Source organism: Toxorhynchites rutilus, chromosome 3 (genome assembly GCF_029784135.1).
Source record: "Toxorhynchites rutilus septentrionalis strain SRP chromosome 3, ASM2978413v1, whole genome shotgun sequence".
Lineage (NCBI taxonomy): Eukaryota > Metazoa > Arthropoda > Insecta > Diptera > Culicidae > Toxorhynchites > Toxorhynchites rutilus.
The window spans coordinates 11365387-11384173 of NC_073746.1; the positions used below are offsets into that span (position 1 = coordinate 11365387).

At 37.1% G+C, this 18787-nt stretch overlaps 2 protein-coding genes across 2 annotated transcripts; one reads left to right on the plus strand and one right to left on the minus strand.

Moving 5' to 3' along the window:
- The first annotated feature begins 338 nt into the window (after positions 1–338).
- Positions 339–2792, plus strand: LOC129776970 (uncharacterized). Its single transcript, XM_055782962.1, has 2 exons — positions 339–609; positions 777–2792. The coding sequence occupies exon 2, from the start codon at positions 788–790 to the stop codon at positions 2342–2344; it is 1557 nt and encodes a 518-aa protein (XP_055638937.1). The 5' UTR covers positions 339–609; positions 777–787; the 3' UTR covers positions 2345–2792.
- Positions 2793–5902: 3110 nt separating this feature from the next.
- Positions 5903–6970, minus strand: LOC129779996 (uncharacterized). Its single transcript, XM_055787827.1, has one exon. The coding sequence runs from the start codon at positions 6914–6916 to the stop codon at positions 5933–5935; it is 984 nt and encodes a 327-aa protein (XP_055643802.1). The 5' UTR covers positions 6917–6970; the 3' UTR covers positions 5903–5932.
- Between the last annotated feature and the right edge of the window lie 11817 nt (positions 6971–18787).

The following is an 18787-nucleotide window of genomic DNA, read 5'->3' on the forward strand; positions in this document are numbered from 1 at the left end:
TCTTCATAATAATAATATTGAAGTAGTGTTCGGAATATGAATCAAGTTTCTACGCATGATTCGAAATTCCGAACACTTCATTTTTAATTGTGAATTTACTAAACTTTAATGTTACAAATAATTCAATATTCAAAACTCACACATTCTTTGGGTTATAGACTTCATTTTAACAGCATTAACAGGTATCGATACCGATATAGCGCCCTTGGTCCCGAAACCATGTACACTATAAGAATCAAATAAATCAATAATTACAAAAGCAAAATCCAATTTTTTTGCGAGCATAATATTTTTACAAAAAAGAAAAGCTAACTGACTTTAATTTAATAAGGTACACTGGGGCAAGTGGAATTTGGGGGTAAGTGGATCAAATATAAAGTAAACAAATAACAAAAAATATTTTGCTTTGTTTCCACACAACATCTGCCAAACAATCAATAAACATCTACTAAACGTACTTTTTAGTCGTTGTGAACCACCAGACGCAACCAAATATTGCTTTGTTTACAATCGCATTTCTGCAGCTGCGATCAGAGTCGATTACGCTGTCAGTAAAATTACATTTTCGACGATCGGCAGTTCGGAAAACTGGTTACATTTCACTACTAGGTAATTGAAAAATGCTTATTTTTGTGTTTACCGATACAAAATGTGAAAGATTGTCTTTTTACTATAAAAATCGGCCTGTTTCCACTTGCCCCACATGTTTTTGTAATTGGGTTAAGTGGAATACGTGAAAGTAAACATTGCTTATTGAATGTTTTTAATCTTTACAGCCACCGGAAGAATGGTTCGCAAATACATTCGCAAGCGTTCTCCTGCTAAATACAGTGGACAGGACTTGACAGATGCGATGGATGATGTAAAAAACGGCAAGATGAAGATAAAAGCGGCAGCAAAGCACTTCCGAATCCCATATGCAACACTCTTCAAGCGAGTGAAAGGTCTGAGAGGCATTAAAAGTATAACGGGAGGCCGACCCACTGCTTTGCCGTTGAAGGTTGAAACACAGATCGCCGACTGTATCAAGAAAATGGATAAGTGGGGCTTTGGACTATCCAAAGAGGAGACAATTTTGGCAATAGCAGAGTACGTAAAAGTTAACAAGCTTCAAACACCGTTTGTAAGCGGTGTTCCGGGAGACGATTTTTTCCGGAATTTTAAGCGCCGGCATCATCTATCGCAAAAAAAGCCCCAAGCCGTTGAGGTCGCACGGAAACGAGGAGCTGATCCTTTCGTGATGACCGAATACTTCAAGCTCCTAAAACAGGTGACCACGAACGTTCCTCCAGAGCAGATATATAACATCGATGAGACTAGCTTCTGCCTCGATCCGAGTCGGGTTAAGACTGTGGGAGAAACTGGAAGAGCTGCTCATCGTGTCACGGGCGGTTCAGGAAAAGAAAATTTTACTGTATTGATGGGAGGAAATGCGGCTGGTGACAAATTACCACCACTTATTATTTTCAAAGGATCCAACGTATGGAACAGCTGGATGGCTAGTAAATGTGATGAATTTCCTGGAATAGTTTATGCTGCAACCAAAAACGGCTGGATGGAGACGGATGTTTTCGCCAACTACTTCGAACGGTCCTTTCTGAGCGCTACCGCTGAGGGACAATTGGTCCTACTTTACGATGGCCATGTATCACATGTTTCTCTTGCTCTCATCCAAAAAGCAATCGAGAATAATGTTGTGATACTCAAACTTCCGCCCCACACAAGTCATCTCTTGCAGCCTATGGACCTGGCGGTGTTTAAACCATTGAAGCAAGACTATGACAAGTGCGTTATCCAGTGGCAACGGAATCACTATGGGACGAAGCTGTCTAAATCAGCTTTTTCAAACATTATCTCCAAAGTTTGGAGATCATTTGATTCACAAATAATTAAAAATGGGTTCCGCAAGGCCGGCGTATACCCGTTTTCCGATAAGGTGATTCCGGAAGACAAATACGAACCGAGAGCATGGGCACGTTTCATCGCATCACAGCAAGCAGCTCAAACGTTAGATGACAACACTGTTGAGATCGTCGAAGGATCGAAGAAGGCGCTTCCAAGAGTAACAAACACCAGAGATGCAGCTTCAGCAACTTGTAATTGCATTGCTTCCTCAACAGGGAATGACCAAATGGAAAATGATAATCCACAAAATAATTCTTTTGAAGCGATTCTCCTTGACCATGTGAAACAGATTCCTGTTTCCAAAGCGCAGAGAAAAAAAGTTTGTCCTGGGGCAGAAGTTATAACATCGACTGATGCCGTTGTGAAGCTGGAAACGATCAAATCGGTTAAAGAGGCGACACAGAAAGCAAAGCGTAAGAGAGCTTCGAAGAAATCATAACTGTGGTTAGCGATGTACCTGCTATTTTTATCTATTGACCTGATTTTGAAGACTTGCGAAGCAATAACGATATTTATTGCATTTTTTTTTTATTTCCTTAAATGCATTGATTAATTAATTTTGTATTATCAAAGAATAAAAGAAAGTGAATACAGTTTGTTTTATTCATTCCCAAACACCTTTTTAACAGAGTTTAACTTGTTGTAAACATAAAATTCCAGGTTTCCACTAACCCCCGTATCAAGGGGTAAGTGGACTTTGGGGACTTGGAGATTATTTTTGGCCAAACTTAAAATCTAGTTGAGGAATTCATTTTTCGGTTCCATATATTAATAGCTAATCGGCTACAGTAGTGATGTGTATAATTCGTTTTGAAAAATAATCAAAAACAGGAAAAATAGGACACTTTATTTTTGAAATAATGGTTTTTGGGGTTCCACTTGCCCCAGTGTACCTTATATCGATCATATGAATCGGTCCTGTATGTTATGATTTTTTAAAAAAATTGGTTTTTTGCTGTTCGGAATTTGATACAAAAGTGTTCGGAATATGAGTCAGTGATAAAAATGGTGTTCGTAATTTGAGACAAAAATGATTAAACATATTTTTAGTTTTTCACCATGAATATGTATTTGTAAATAAATATTATTGTAGTCAAATGTAAAAGAAGGCTTTATTGTATCCAAAAATCAAATTAATTTCGCGAAAGAGTACCATTTTGAGTAATGGGACACTGTTTAATATCCATCAAAGCTTAAGTGTTCGGAATATGAGACAAAGCGGTACATCGATATTGAAGTTGTAGAAACAGAGGCTACTGAATTGTGCGAGAGAAGAAAAATAGCCTTTCAGACTGATCGCGAAATCGTCTAACGTTTGAACGACGAAAACTCGAAAAAAACATATAAATTGAAATGAAAAAATGGAAAATACCCAATTATTTTCTTTTTAAATAAGACTCTCCACTCTCCACTGCATTACTCGAGAGTTAATCAAGAAAATGGAACCAAATTTTGCATGTGCAATAAATGTTTCTACGGTGATTAGACACTCCTCCCCCTCTCTAAGGGGGAGCTGCCAAACAAATGAAACACAAATTTCTTCATAATCCGAAAACTATTCAAGCAAATGGAGCCAAATTTGTCATGCGAATGTTTTAGGGGACACGAAACGTTTCCATGGGGTATAGAGACTCTTCCCCTCTGTTTGAGGAGGGGGGCTGCCATAAAAATTAAACACAAATTTCTGCATAATTCGGGAACTAATCAATCAAATGGAACCAAATTAGACATAGGGAGGTTTTAGGGTACAATAAATGTTTCTATGGTGGTTAAACACTCCACCCCTCCTTTTTAAGGGGGGCTGCCATACAGATGAAACACAAATTACAGGGGCACACAAACACAAACTTCTGCATAATTCGATAACTAATCAAGCACACTTTGGGATGTGAGGGTTTTTGGGTATGAGAAATGTTTCTAGGATGGAATGACACCCCTCCCTCCTCTGGAACGGAGAGGGGGTCCCTTAAAAATATTACACATATTTCAACCAAAAATATTCCAACTAAACATGACAATTGAAAATTTTCGGGAAACTCTGAAGGAAAAAGGGAAAATTCGGAAAATTAAATTCCCATATGTTTTACAATTACATATTGACAAGTGCTGTTAGTCCATGTTTGCGCTAACGAAATTGATCTTTGTTCGAAACTGGAAATGGATTTTAATGTGATGAAACGCACTCCTATATCTTCTTCTATCTATACCAATAAAAAAGTATCGCCGAATGTGTTGATAAGAGCAGAACTCGAGGAAGGAATTGTCCGATTTAGGGCTGTCTGTATTCTATCATATTTTCTGTAAAAAACATTTATTCCATGTAACGGAGAAACATGTTATTTGCAAGTGGTTGAAAAATATTGAATGAGAATTGTGTCTGAAAATAATCTGATATTATAATGATGAGTTTTGTTAGAAATACTAGGAATTTTATAGTAAAAGGTAAATTCAACGGGATCGATTAGAGGATCAATCAATGAACAGTTCTGTGATTGGACCTATGAACTTTCTCATAGTAAGAAAACGTGGATGTTTGAAGGTATTGATAGCAAAAAAACAAATTTTGGGTGGGACGAAGTTTGCCGGGTCAGCTAGTACTGGATAAAAGTGGATGATATTTAAAAAAAAAAACTAGAAGAAAAAGAAAAAAAAACTGGGAGAATCCAGTTTAAACTGGAACATTGGCAACGCTGGCTGTGACCCCTTCGAAATTCAAACTGCTCTGGGCGCCTCTCCGATGGAATTCCGCCGATCTTTTCGGCAAAATATCGTGGGGTTAGATCTGATAGAATGTTCTTCACTGACGGTTCACTCATAAACGAGCCCATGAGCATCTTCGGCATCTTCAATGAAAATTCCAGTGCCTCTTTCAAACTGGGCACGATATACTATGCTCTAGGGATCATTGAAACACTGCCCATCGACCATTATTTTATTTTTTTCAGACAGTCTCAGCTCAATAGAGGCTATCTCCTCATTGAAAGTTGACAAACGCTCATCTTATTTCCTTACAAGAATAAGACAACTATTGAGTGTTCCGACCGAAAAATTATTCAGGATTACCTTAGCATGGGTTCCCTCCCATTGCTCGAATCCTTGAAAAGAGAAAGCGGACTCACTAGCTAAGGTGGGCGCTTCAGAAGGCACACTTATTGAAAGGCGGAGATCACGTCCAATATTATGCGAGCGGGAAAAATGTTCGCTTAGAGAATTAGCTTTTTCAAAAGGGATAATTTGCAATGAACCACTTGCCATGAAATGTGGAATTGGTTTTGGGCGAGACATCAATACCTTGGTAACCTTTTAGAAGGGACGAGAATGAAGCTTCAGATTGTGGACTTCGTGCTTGAAGTTTTGTTATTTTCAGTTGCATCTAAACTTAAAGTAATCACTTTTGTGAGGAGAGGTGTAGCATGTTGTTTACAAACCTGTTCAGTTCTTTGGAATGTCCGCCTATAAATGTTTCGTAATCTAAAAATGAACCGAGTCTGGAAATCAATTTCCATGAACTTACCCCGAACAGGAACCTGCCGAATGAGAGCCTCATCTGCTGTTGCTATGGCTCGTTGAATGCCATCCAGTACACGGTCGATATCACCAGTCTTCCGAAAGTCACCCAGTCAATGTTGTGGTAGTTTTTCCGCTTAAGAAGCGGAGCAGCTTCCACAGTTGGCTGAGATGTACTCATCACCGGGAAGTGTTCAGAGCTTATCTCGTTGAGAGCCACTGGCTTGGAGACGTTCACGTTGGAAATGATGATATCTAACGTCGATGAGAGGTATGTCGAGTCGTCCGGGAAGGCAAGTGTTGGAAGAACATCAGTGTCACAAAGTGGTTTTGAGTGGCGATTCCCATTACCACAATATTTTTCATTCCTAAAAGTAAAATCTGGGGGTTTCATTCGTTATTAGTTGCAGCCGATAAGGGCAGTCGGTATTTGAATATTTTTTTGAATATATTGTAATAATAAGACCGTTCGCTTGTTGTTACGATCATGACAGATAATTTATTCGACAAATAAACTCCATTATTTGCTCAGTTTGTTGCGAGTTGAACCAATGTAACTGATAATCTCCAGCGGTCTATTCCCGTCCGGAATACTGATAACCTCAAATTTGGGATATTTATGGCCAATTGGAGCCGCCTGCGACTCGTCTTTTTTAGCGCTCGTAGACAGATCTCCGATTACTCGTTTTGACATTTCGCTCATTTTGTCATGCTTGCATTGATACTCATACATAACCTCCGCTTTGGTCAAACTATCGATCGCCTTTGTGAGCTCCGTTTCGGGTATATTTTGAATTCTGTTGTCGACCCGATAGCTGTCTATCGCTGCGCGGAGGTCTCCATCTTGAATCGGCACTTTCGAAGATACTTCACCGTCGTCCTCTCCGTCAAAACTTAAATCGCTCAGAAGCGTCATGTTCGGCATTAGGGTATAATAACCCATTATCCTCTCTTTCATTTTCTGCTGGTCGTGTTCCACCCGTCTGTCGAATGCTTCCAGCACGGACATCTCCAGAATGCTTGACTCGTCTCCTTCTTGTACCGCGACCTCACCGCTGAACGGAAGCTTCCCCTGCACAATATCGTCCAGACAGCCCGGAAAGTACGAATCCTCCAGCAACTCCTCCTCACAGAGAACGAATTGGCCAGAGGGTTCAGATCCTCGCGACGTACCACTGCGATCCCTACTATCCATACTCCCGTAAAGCATATCCATCTCTCGCTGAACTGGACTCGGCAGCGGTGCGTCCCAGTCCAGGAAGGGCTCGGGAATATCTTCATCTCCGGGTGCGTCTATGTATAGTTCATCTTCATAGTATGAACCTAGATGCTTGAAGGAGTCGAAGTTGTCGTCGTCGTCGTCCTCATCGTCGTCTTCGGTTGCGGCGCTCCTGCTAAGTACATACTGACGGTCCGCTTCACGGGCTGCATGCAGCAACTTTTCGTAGACTTCCGAAAGGGATAACAGCTCCTGACTGTCGTCAATGTTTCGGCTGGATTCCATGTTTGAGTGAAGTATTTGATGGATGTGAAAAAATGAAATTTAAAGAGAGATGGGATAGCCTACTGTTCTGAATTCTTATTATTATCAGGTCGAGATTCTCTGAGAATCAGAATCCAATTTACTTATGTTAGTAAGGAAAACTATAAAGGAGGTTTTTTGGGCATAGAAAACTTTATTTCATGGAAAGACCTAACTACACAATTCATGTTATTGGCACTACTGTTTACAAAAGGAACCGTCCTTTTTTAATTAATACAAAACGACTCGTTAGTAGTAAAATTATCAGTTTTTCTCAGAACTGATTTCCGAAAGATTTTCGGCAAGTTCAAGCGTTCAGAGGCGCGTTTCCATCGGAAAACTGTGCCTCATTTTACTATCGACAAAAAATAGATTGATATCAGCACTTGCCACGCTAACCCTTCGATAATAGTAAAGATAATTTCTGGTCAGTCAATAGAGTATAGAGTATAGAGGTGTCGACTTAAAACCCGAAAAAAAATCCCTGATATTTCCTGATTTTCGAGTAATTTTTCAGAAAAATTCCAGATGTAGACTAGTAATCAAATTCTCTGATAGTACTTTAGCTGCAGTTCCCAAAACATTTTGTTAGCTTAAACAATGAAATTTAAGGACCTCTGTCGATATCTTCTAAATAACGAACTGTTTGTGATTTAAATAGAATTAAACGACTACTGAAAATTGTCGTTTTTAAAAATGGATTTACTAATGCAGTTCAAAGTTATCTTGAAATAGTCTTAAATTCTAGTACAGAATGAGATATTTTCATTTGGATTCGGATCAATTTCATGAAACTGTTACGATTTCAACGAAATGCTTTATCTTGCAATCTTTCGATTCGCTCCTGTGCCTTTCTCCTCCAGAGATTTCGCTTCTGCTTCCCGTAGCCGTTTCATCAACGATAAAAAGAATGAGAAATTCGAACTAGTTGAATTAGCTAGCTCAACATTTTTATTGATGCTATCCTTCCAAAGTGAAGTATAACAAATTTGTGATACAGATTCTGTATATACAGAATTACAGATTTTCAGCAAAGATACAGAATTTACAGATCTTTTTTTTTTAAATTCTGTTTTAAATATTAAATTTATTACAGTTAATTTTTTTCATTTACCTTCTTATTAATAATCTTTGTGGTTTTTTTTCCCTTGAGACATGGAGATATCTTGATTTATAAAAATGTTGACCATATGCCTTTTTTAACTTGTTAGAAGGAGAAGTTAGAACATGAAGGCAAACTTCAACAAAACCATGCATAAACGTCATGCAATTTAGAGGATTATAAGAAGAAAATGTTTATGATTTATTTTGTTGTATTGATACGACTTTAACATAAATGAGAGAAATAAATTCAAAATGAAAATAAACTTATCTTTTCTTTTTTTCCTTTAGTTTTTTTATACAGGATGTTTTGCTGAAAATACTATAATACTAAATAATACTAAATAGATATACAGATTTTTCCAGAAAATGTTACAGAATAAAATGTGGAAACCCTGGTTTCTAGTAATGTTATTTCAATGCTAAGTCTGCTGGAGCTCCCCTGATACATCCAAAATCCGTCAAATATCCGTTTGTTGAACCTTGTAAAATATGCAATCCGAAGCTTTTCTTCTCCATTTTGAAAGACCAGTTGCAGCTCGCGCAATATGACCAATTTACGATTATACTGTCCATCGACACAAGAAGTATGCTCAAATATATAATTCCCAAACACTCTTCAAAAGCTGCAAGTTGCTTGCTGATGCTTAAAAAAGTTCCAGGAACATTGCACAATGGTCCAGGAGATGCAATTAAGTGGAAATTAGCATTTAGAGCTCGACAGTTATTCTCTAGACAAAAACTGTCTTAGACAAAGTTGTTACTTATGATGGAGCGCTCATTTTCATGTTGCAAAAAATTTTCGATACAAAATCTAACTTTTTTATTTCTCTAGGTAAACATAGTTCGATAATGTTGTAGTCCCAGTTATTTGAGACATCTTTGTAGAACAATGTTTTTTTTCTATCGCCTTTTTTTCTAAGTTGCGTTAGGGTCACCATGAAAAAAACTGTTTTTCTGCTCTAACTTTTATACTTCAAATTTTACATACAAACTGTCTTCGAAAGGCTTTTAGAACATACTAATACAAACATTTTGCGATGCAGAACAATATCTCAACTTCACTCAAGTTATTGATATTTCTCAGTTATTGATATTTCTTCCCAAAAAAAAAACGCTTTCTTCAATTGATAAATGCATTGATTGACGATTTTGCATTCATTGCTCTAATATTTTCCGATAAAGAACAAATCTACCACATTTCACGAAAATCTGATAACCACTATATCGGTTTGGCATGGAATGGCTGTGTTGTTATAGAACAACTGAGGTAAATGATTTTGGTTTGTCCGATTCAAAGTGTTTTCACGCAACTAGTAAATGCAGGTTCAATCGATTTTTCTTTATGAAAATCACATGTAATCAAGACGAGTTTGGGTTTGTTAGAAAGCCCCATAAGTATTTTTAGCAACTTATGGCGTTGAACGCCATTGATGCCATATGTCTTAAAATTGCATGAAACGTCGAGATCTAGTGTCATCTAAAAAATAATTACTTTTGTCAAAAATCGGCACTCTGGGACTTACTGTAAATCTCGACGAGTAATGCAATTTTAAGACATTTGGCATCAATTTTTTTTAAAACCTCGTTTTTCGGTGATTTTTCGTTCTTCAAAAAAACTCAAATTTTGACGATTGTGACACCAGTAAATGAAGTCCGAATGAGCTAATATTTCACATAGGGTATATTATCGTGCAAATCAACATTCCGTAGCAAGTTCCGAATGAAAAATCGAGATAACTATTTTTATTGGCACCCAAAACCATACTTTTCGTTTCGTATTCCGAAAACAAAGTCCCAGAGTGCCGATTTTTGACAAAAATTTTTTTTTCGAGATGACACTAGATCTCGAGGTTTCATGCAATTTTAAGACATTTGGCATCAATTTTTTTTCGAAAACCCCGATTTCGATTTTTTTTAGGATTTTCTAAAAACTTAAACTTTTACCGCTTTGCGCCACTCTCCCTTAAGTCCGATTGAGCTGGTATTTTGCATAGGGTTTTTTTTTCGAGGTGGTGAACATTTTTTATGGGGTAACTTTTGGAAACTCGAGATGACCATTTTCATTGGCACCCTAATACATGTAAATAACATTAAAATTAAAGATTTTCAAGTAAATCATCAACATCATCGAAACTTACAAAGCACTTGAACTAGTGTTGGCAGAAAACATTTCATCCTTGGCAGAAATAATGCTTATTCGTGTGCTGAAGGGTCAAATGCGTAAATAATGAGCTGTTTTGAAAGCTAAAAAACAGGAAGTGGGTTATATCTATGGTATAACCGCAAGGGTGACGTAGGACTATCGTTGATTTAGAGATCATTTGTTTGAAGTTGAATCTGAATTCATTCTGAATGAATGAATATTTGGGGGACTTCGAAAACGAGAGCGTTACGTTGGAGGCACAAAGTTTTATGCCTCCAATATTGGATACGGAAATATCCTACTGATGGGGAAGAATATTCTTCAGAAGCTATTCTGTTAATTGCGATTGATTGAAAAATCACAAAACCAAATGTATTTGGTCCCAGTGTTACATGGATAGAAAACATTCAAATAAACTCTTTCACATGGATGTATTTTTAAATTCCCAGAGGAATTGGCAGATTATTTTCAGTAACGATTAGATATTTCCACATTTTCCTCGATACTGGAAGCCCACCAGTGGTTAATGCTAACTCGATAACGATCTGTTAATAGCACTTGATTGAAAAATATGTGGTCACAGTGTTACATGGATAGAAAACATTCAAATAAACTCTTTCACATGAATGTATTTTTAAATTCCCAGAGGAACTGGCAGATTATTTTCTGGATCTTTCTCGATGCTGAATGGCATCCAAACGGAAAGAATTCCGCGCGTGTATGTGTGTGTGTGTAGCGGCTGCTTCGAGATCTCCCCGGGGAACCGTTTGTGGCATCACTCTCCTCCTGATGGATTCCCTTCTGGCCTGAGGTGCACAAACAGGCTCTTGGTGACACCGTTCATTCGCGCTTTCATGATAAACGAAGAGCTTCACCACAACAGCGACAACATGCTCCAATCGCTGTTCAATTACAACTGAGTGGATTTCCGAGCGGCGCTCGCTTATATACCGATTGGTGATTTCAATAGCCTGTTTTGAAAGCAATTTTAAGACTATTGAAACAAGTTTTTGGATCAGGAAGTAACAAGTAGTGAAGTGTTTATCATACCATTTCGTTCAGTTGTTTAGGAGCTATTAACGCTCAAAATCTCGGTCTCCAGCGTAACGCTTTCGTTTTCGAAACTTTGATTTTACACCCCGGTATAGAAATGAAAGACGTAGTCCTACGTCAAAATGTTTGTATGTGTGGGAAGAGACATCTCTTCCTTTTTTTCTTCTTTTCACCTCTTTCGGGATTGTACACAAAAAAGTCCAAGCGATATCAACGGGGATCGAACCAAGGCAGGCTGGAATGCAAGGCTGTTTTACAAATGGACAGAACAAATGTATGAGGAAAAGGAAATGCTTCCAATTTTCATCAATTTAAACCATATACAGACTATGGGATTGTAATGTATAGCATAGCAAACAAATCTTATGGATTTTCCGATTCGATTGGTATGTAAATCACCAAAATCCGTTAGCGGCAAAAATAGTTATTAACGTTAACTTTATTTCATGAAAACGTGACCTGTTTTCTGTTTTCTGGCACCCTTAATGAAAGACGTAGTTCTACGTCAAAAAAAAATAAAAAAAAATTCTGACTCGATTAGATACAGGATTCGATTATATACAGTGAAAAGAAATCAAAAACTGTATATAATCGAGTCCGCGCTGTACAGATTTTTTGATCCATTCTTGCAATTGGCAAAAATCGAAGATGAACCAAAACACGTGTAAGAGAAGCAGTTGTCAAAAATTAACTGAATATTCAAAATAGTCGTATTTGTCAGCATAAGTGACAGACATGAGTAACAACATAATGCCACGAACAATCTAGAATCGAATATACGTAACCGGCATAAATTCGAAAGTCGCGATACTTTTTGAATAGACCTTCTAAGTAGCATCTGTTGATGATTCAATGTCTTTCAGCCAGGACAAGTTTCGGTGACTTCGAGTGTGGAAACAAGATGGTATTTAGCCTCGTTGATTATAATTTTCCATCTCGTGAAATACTCTGTTAGGGCATCCAGATCATCCTGTAATTTGCGAGTAAGGGCACGTATAACGCGAGTTCAGTTATTCTCCTGGTGAATCAGATAGAGCTGATCCCGGTATTTACGAGCGGTGTCATGACGAGTCATCTTCAATGATTGAATCGGTTTTAGTCACTTCTCCGTCAGTTCGGCCGGTAAGGTGGCGTTATCCAAATCCGGAAGGCCAGGCAAGATCACTTTGAGTGGTTTGTTCGTTTCGATATCATGGGAGACGTACTCCAACTTATTCCGCTTTAGAAGTTCTTCGACCGCTTTGTAATGGTTTATCACCGGAATCATCAGTTTATACCCTTCCGTGAAGAAGCGAATGATACATTTCAATCCTTTAGAAATATAAACATAGATGGTTTTCTGGAGGTTTCAGGAATGTAAGATCGAAGATATCGTGTTCGGCTCCAACCTTCGGCTTGTACGATAATGTGATACTAAAGTAGGACCAACATCATAACCTAAGAAAAGCTGTGCAACCAGTTCAGTCGAAGTGTAAGGTTTGCAAGATTCAGCTGAGGTGGATATGCGTCTAACATTCACGAGTAAGAATTTGAATTAGGAATTCCTATTGTCACATAAGAAGCCGAATTCTGTTCGAATGTTATTGTTTTACTAATAGTCCTACCAACTCGTTTACACCTCAATAGATTTCATTATGTTATGAGTTTAATGTGTTTAGAATAATGCCATCGCCCTGTTGCTCGTGATAATTCCCACGAGTTGCAACCCCGAACATTGTGCCACCTTTCGTATCGCATGGGCTGACGTATGATTCCGTAACATTTAACGCCATGGGTCTCCATATAGATCAATTTCAACCGCTGCCTGTCTGATCCGATGCTGGTCGGAGGGTAGTGAAGACAGATGAACACGAGAAGGAACTCCATTCGTTATGCGTCGTAATGCTGTTTGTTGCTCCGCTAGATACAACAAATAATCCTGCGACTGAAAGGAAGGAAGGACCTTTCCGCACTCGATTGATCGCTTCGACTACCGGTGGAAGGATGGATGCAGGAGGGACTTTGTCGAAGAGAGACGCAAAGTGACGATGATGGTAAGTCATGTTCGGTTCATGGGATTGTAGCACGCGATTTGGTGCTTCGAGCGTCAACATTTTTGTTACTTTGCGGCGTGGAAAATGTAACTTTTCGAATGCGGGTCGTTCGCTGGCACCGAAGACAAATAATGGCCACCATCGAAACGCTGGGTGTTGTATTATAAACCGCGCCAGGCGATCAATTCTCTACAAATTGGTTTGCGCTCGCGGGACGAGTTCCGAGAAACGAATCACTCGGATCTAACAACATTACGTGTGGAAATAAATATATCTCGAAAATTGATTTAGCATTATGCAAAAAAAAGAAGTGATAAACCAATTTCGCAGTTTAAGAATCAGCAGAAGTCGGGTGTCGCTGCCATAATCGATTTATATTCCTTTTTTCCAATAAGAGCATTCTTTTCTCGAACACGTGATTTGAATAGAACGGTTGTATTTTTTTTCGCTCTCTCGAACCGATAGGATGCTTTTAGCATATGAAAAGCAGAAAATTGCAAAAAAAAAAAACCGGATGGCAGTCGATAGCTCCCCGAGGGTTGACATAGCGCGCAGTCACTGCTCAATGATTTACAACCCTCCGGCAATCGGACACCGCAGGGCAGGAGAGCAATGACGATTATTACGCGAGCAAAACAAAACATTTTTCAAATATTTGAAACATGTCAATTGCATCCAGTTATTGCCGAAAAATCTTTGATTTATGGCAGCCTCGTTTTGCCTCGTTCCCACCGCTTGGGGGTGTGACAAAGCGCGACATCGGGGGCGGTTTCGGAGAAAAAGGCTTCGGACGGTTGTAATAAATGATTTCCGAGCAGTGAAGTTTTATTAAATTCCTTGAATTGTGGGAGTGACTTTGACGGGCTCGTACTGGCCAGCGAATAAAAAAAGCAAATAATTGTTCTCCTCAGTATTGCTATTTATTTCCCTAATAGGGTGACAGTGGGACAAAGCAAAAAAAAAAGTTTGCTAACACCAGCGTTTTTTTCTAGCTAAATTGTCCCTCGACTGAACATGTGATTAGAATAATAAATAGACAGAGGATCGTTTATATGATTTGTTTGAATTTAGAAAAAGGGTTTCTTTCTTCTTTGCGGGGGTCATTAATCTTGTGAATTTAACTGGTGACGAATTACTTCCAATTATACTTCGAATGTCACGCTTCTGACTCATGAATGCTATCAAGGAGTATGGGTATAGTCTCTCATTTCTAATCTTTTTTGTAAGAAAATATCAAAAATAGCGTATTTCTGATCTCATGGGGATAAGGTTCACGACATTAATCCCGCGATCTGACGTCTTGTTTACTGTTTTATTAGCCAGCAATTTAAAAGGCATAACTTATTAATTAAGCGCGACCAAACAACACTGTCGTAAAAAATCGACAGGGCACTTTGTCATCCTAATCATATCGTTTATTGAAATAATCCGGTGTGTTCAATTGTTACCATCCTCTGGCATCATATGCATGTGGATGATTAGCTTGGTATATGTGGGATGAGATCCGAGCGAAACCTCCCGCCTCCCGCCTCGTCAAGAAGCTCAGGGCGCTTCTGATGAGCGGAAGATCGATCGATAAGTTTGTTGTTCCACTTCAGCCAATATTAACCTTTGCCGTTGCCGATCAATTCCGTCCATTGGAGGTGGCGGTCTGTAACAAGAGGCGCCACGTGACATCCTATTTTTTATGACCTTTTTTTTACGACCGTCCCATACATGCATGCATGCATTCGGCTGGTAACGTAACTTTAATTCCCACTTTCCGGTCGGGGTCTGGGCTCTGCCGCCCGATATGCGGGGTGGAGTATAATGAACGGTGGGAAATGAAAACATTGAGGGATGCCGACGAGGGCGAAGCACCCCATCAAAAACGCGTTAGTGTTATTTATTGACAATAATTCAATAGTTCCGTCCCGTTTTGAATACTTCAAGAGTTTGTTTAGTCTCGGTGTTTGTCTACTGACCAGTCAATCAACGTCTTGTTCTAGCCAATTTTGTCCGTCTATGAGTCTATGAGTTTCTGGATCAGGTGAAACAACCCTGAGATGAGCTCGTTGGCCGCCAAACAAAAACGAGTTTTTGTAAAGTTACTGATTTTCCTAAATGTCGTTACTGATTTTCCTAAATGTAGCCACGCTATCTAGTATGCCAACACGGAAACGTGCAATATACAGTTGAACAATCCGCATCCGAATAAAATTAAATGGATTTAAATGGTAAGGGAGTAAAAAGTGCCCCCAAACCAAATCACTAGCTGTATGGCAAATATTGTAAAGGATATTAAATAGGTAATTTTTGCGGTTTATTTGAACCCCTATGTGGTTTGATGTAGGGTCTATAGTGAAAAACGTACTTTTTCGATTATTTCACGCCATCCTCAAAAGATCCGAGATAAAAATTTGAAAAAAATACTGATTGTGCATCTTACTACGGTGTATAAAAAAATTATCAAAAAAAATTTCATCAAAAATTTTAGTACTAAAAAAATATTGAAGTTTTGAATTTTTTTTTGGGATTTAGAGATTCAGTACTACTCTAATTCATATTTAAATGTGTTTCTACGACTTTTCTAAATATGTGTGATTTTTTTTCAGAATTTTTTCAGTGTTGCGCGGTATCAAAAAATATTTTTTTATAGCTCCAAAGAGTGGTTAGGTAAGGGAGTAAAAAGTGCCCCCAAACCAAATCACTAGCTGTATGGCAAATATTGTAAAGGATATTATATAAGAAATTTTGGTGGTTTATTTGAACCCCTACGTGGTTTGACGTAGGATCTATAGTGAAAAACGTACTTTTTCGTTTATTTCACGCCATCCTCAATAGATCCGAGATAACAATTTGAAAAAAATACTGAATGTGCATCTTACCACGGTGTATCAAGAAAAACTATCAAAAAAATATTTAATCAAAAATTTTAGTACTAAAAAAATATTTAAATTTTGAATTTTTTTTTTGGGATTTAGAGATTCAGTACTACTCTAATTCATATTTAAATGTGCTCTTACGGCTTTTCTAGATTGATAAATATCTTCAAACTGTTTTTTTTTTCAAATATTTAATAATAAAAAAAAAATAAAAAAAATACACAGTACAAAAAAGTGTTATAGATTTTCTGGCATTTCGAAATTTTGAAAAAAAATATAACTTTGAGACCCACTTCTGCTAAAATTTTTATTTAAATGCGTTCGTATGTGTCAAGAAAAACTATCAAAAAAATATTTAATCAAAAATTTTAGTACTAAAAAAATATTTAAATTTTGAATTTTTTTTTTGGGATTTAGAGATTCAGTACTACTCTAATTCATATTTAAATGTGCTCTTACGGCTTTTCTAGATTGATAAATATCTTCAAACTGTTTTTTTTTTTCAAATATTTAATAATAAAAAATAAATAAAAAAAATACACAGTACAAAAAAGTGTTATAGATTTTCTGGCATTTCGAAATTTTGAAAAAAAATATAACTTTGAGACCACAAAACCGATTTGTTTTTTTATTTTAATCTTTCAATTGAAAACCACGAATACAATAAAATAATCGTTTACAAAAAAATAAAAATAATAATGCAAACGATGAAGAAAATTATTTTTGTGTCACACAATGCTCTTAAAAATTCAGGAAAAATTACGCCACATGTAGAAAAAAGACACATACGAACGCATTTAAATAAAAATTTTAGCAGAAGTGGGTCTCAAAGTTATATTTTTTTTCAAAATTTCGAAATGCCAGAAAATCTATAACACTTTTTTGTACTGTGTATTTTTTTTATTTTTTTTTATTATTAAATATTTGAAAAAAAAACAGTTTGAAGATATTTATCAATCTAGAAAAGCCGTAAGAGCACATTTAAATATGAATTAGAGTAGTACTGAATCTCTAAATCCCAAAAAAAAAATTCAAAATTTAAATATTTTTTTAGTACTAAAATTTTTGATTAAATATTTTTTTGATAGTTTTTCTTGATACACCGTGGTAAGATGCACATTTAGTATTTTTTTCAAATTGTTATCTCGGATCTATTGAGGATGGCGTGAAATAAACGAAAAAGTACGTTTTTCACTATAGATCCTACGTCAAACCACGTAGGGGTTCAAATAAACCACCAAAATTTCTTATATAATATCCTTTACAATATTTGCCATACAGCTAGTGATTTGGTTTGGGGGCACATTTTACTCCCTTACCCGGCCAGGCCCTTTCTGGTTTATGGATATCGTACGTACATATTTTAGTTTAATGTGTATATGCGTTGTAGACAAAAGACATTGCAAGAAAAGAGAAAACGTTTGCTTTCAAAGTTTCGATAAATTTTAAAAATATATTCACAAAAACAATCCAATCAACCTGATTATTTCGCTTTCATTTGATTCATAGGAAGTTTCAGTAGAACTATTTTCTACAGAGGTATTCTCTATCGAATGATCCGTTTATCCTTTCATTTTGAATCATGAATATTTCATGAAATAATGAACGCACCGCAAATCGATGGTTAAATCAGCCCACTGCAAATTCAAAAATATTCTATACAAGGTTCAGTTGTTACTTTGACGAATGCATTGTTTTATAGCGTTTCAGTTGTTTTATAGCGTTGAGTTATAGCGTTTCAAAAATCATTCAAAATTTTCGATGTCGCATTTTGCTTCTCTAATTTTTTTTATCGAGTGTAGTTTTTTGCCCACTCCGGAGTACGATTGCTCACAGGAAATATCGATTCATTCACACATTCGCTTCACTTTAAAGCCGGGTTCAGACGGTGCGAGCAAGCATACGAGTCGGTCTAGTCAGTTACTGCAGTGCAGCTACTCACACCGTGTGAACACATCATGCCAGTTATTGTCATGTGTGATCCGGCGTGCGAGCTACTTCAAAGTTTTTTGAATTTACTCGCACTCGCATGCTTCAAAACGTCAAAAACAGAATTTAGCGTTCGAATCAGGGATGCCAAATGTAAAGAAATGTCTCTATTTTTAAGATATTTGAAAATATGCGAAGATATTTATAGACTTGAAAATTATTGGAAAAACAAATAAAACCCTCATAGTTTCTTAACGAAATCATTGTTATTCTGTTTTGCACGCTGGCGGGGCACGCTTTCTTTTTGAGATAGTTTTCTGGAGAATGTCTAATATAGAATCATTATCAGGCACAATTTTCATTCAAAATTCACTCACAACTTGCGAAAAAAAGTAAGGTTCTAAGAAACAGAATACATATTCGATTTAAAAAAGTACATTTTCATTCATTATTTTAATTTTTGACGCGTGTGAATAAAATTTTAAAAAGTCTTCTAGACTATCATTTAAAGCATCACATACTTCCGGAATTATCTTAGCTATGGATGCTTTCGAGATTCTAAAAAATATCGACAACAATCTGAACAATATTCCAGAAGAAAGGCATATCAATGTCATTTATATTATCACTCTTGCAGGTACAGCATCCTTCATGAGTGTATCTTGGCGTTGTATTTGTGGAGCAATTAAATTCAACAGTTTTTCCACTTGTTCAGGTGTTATTCTCA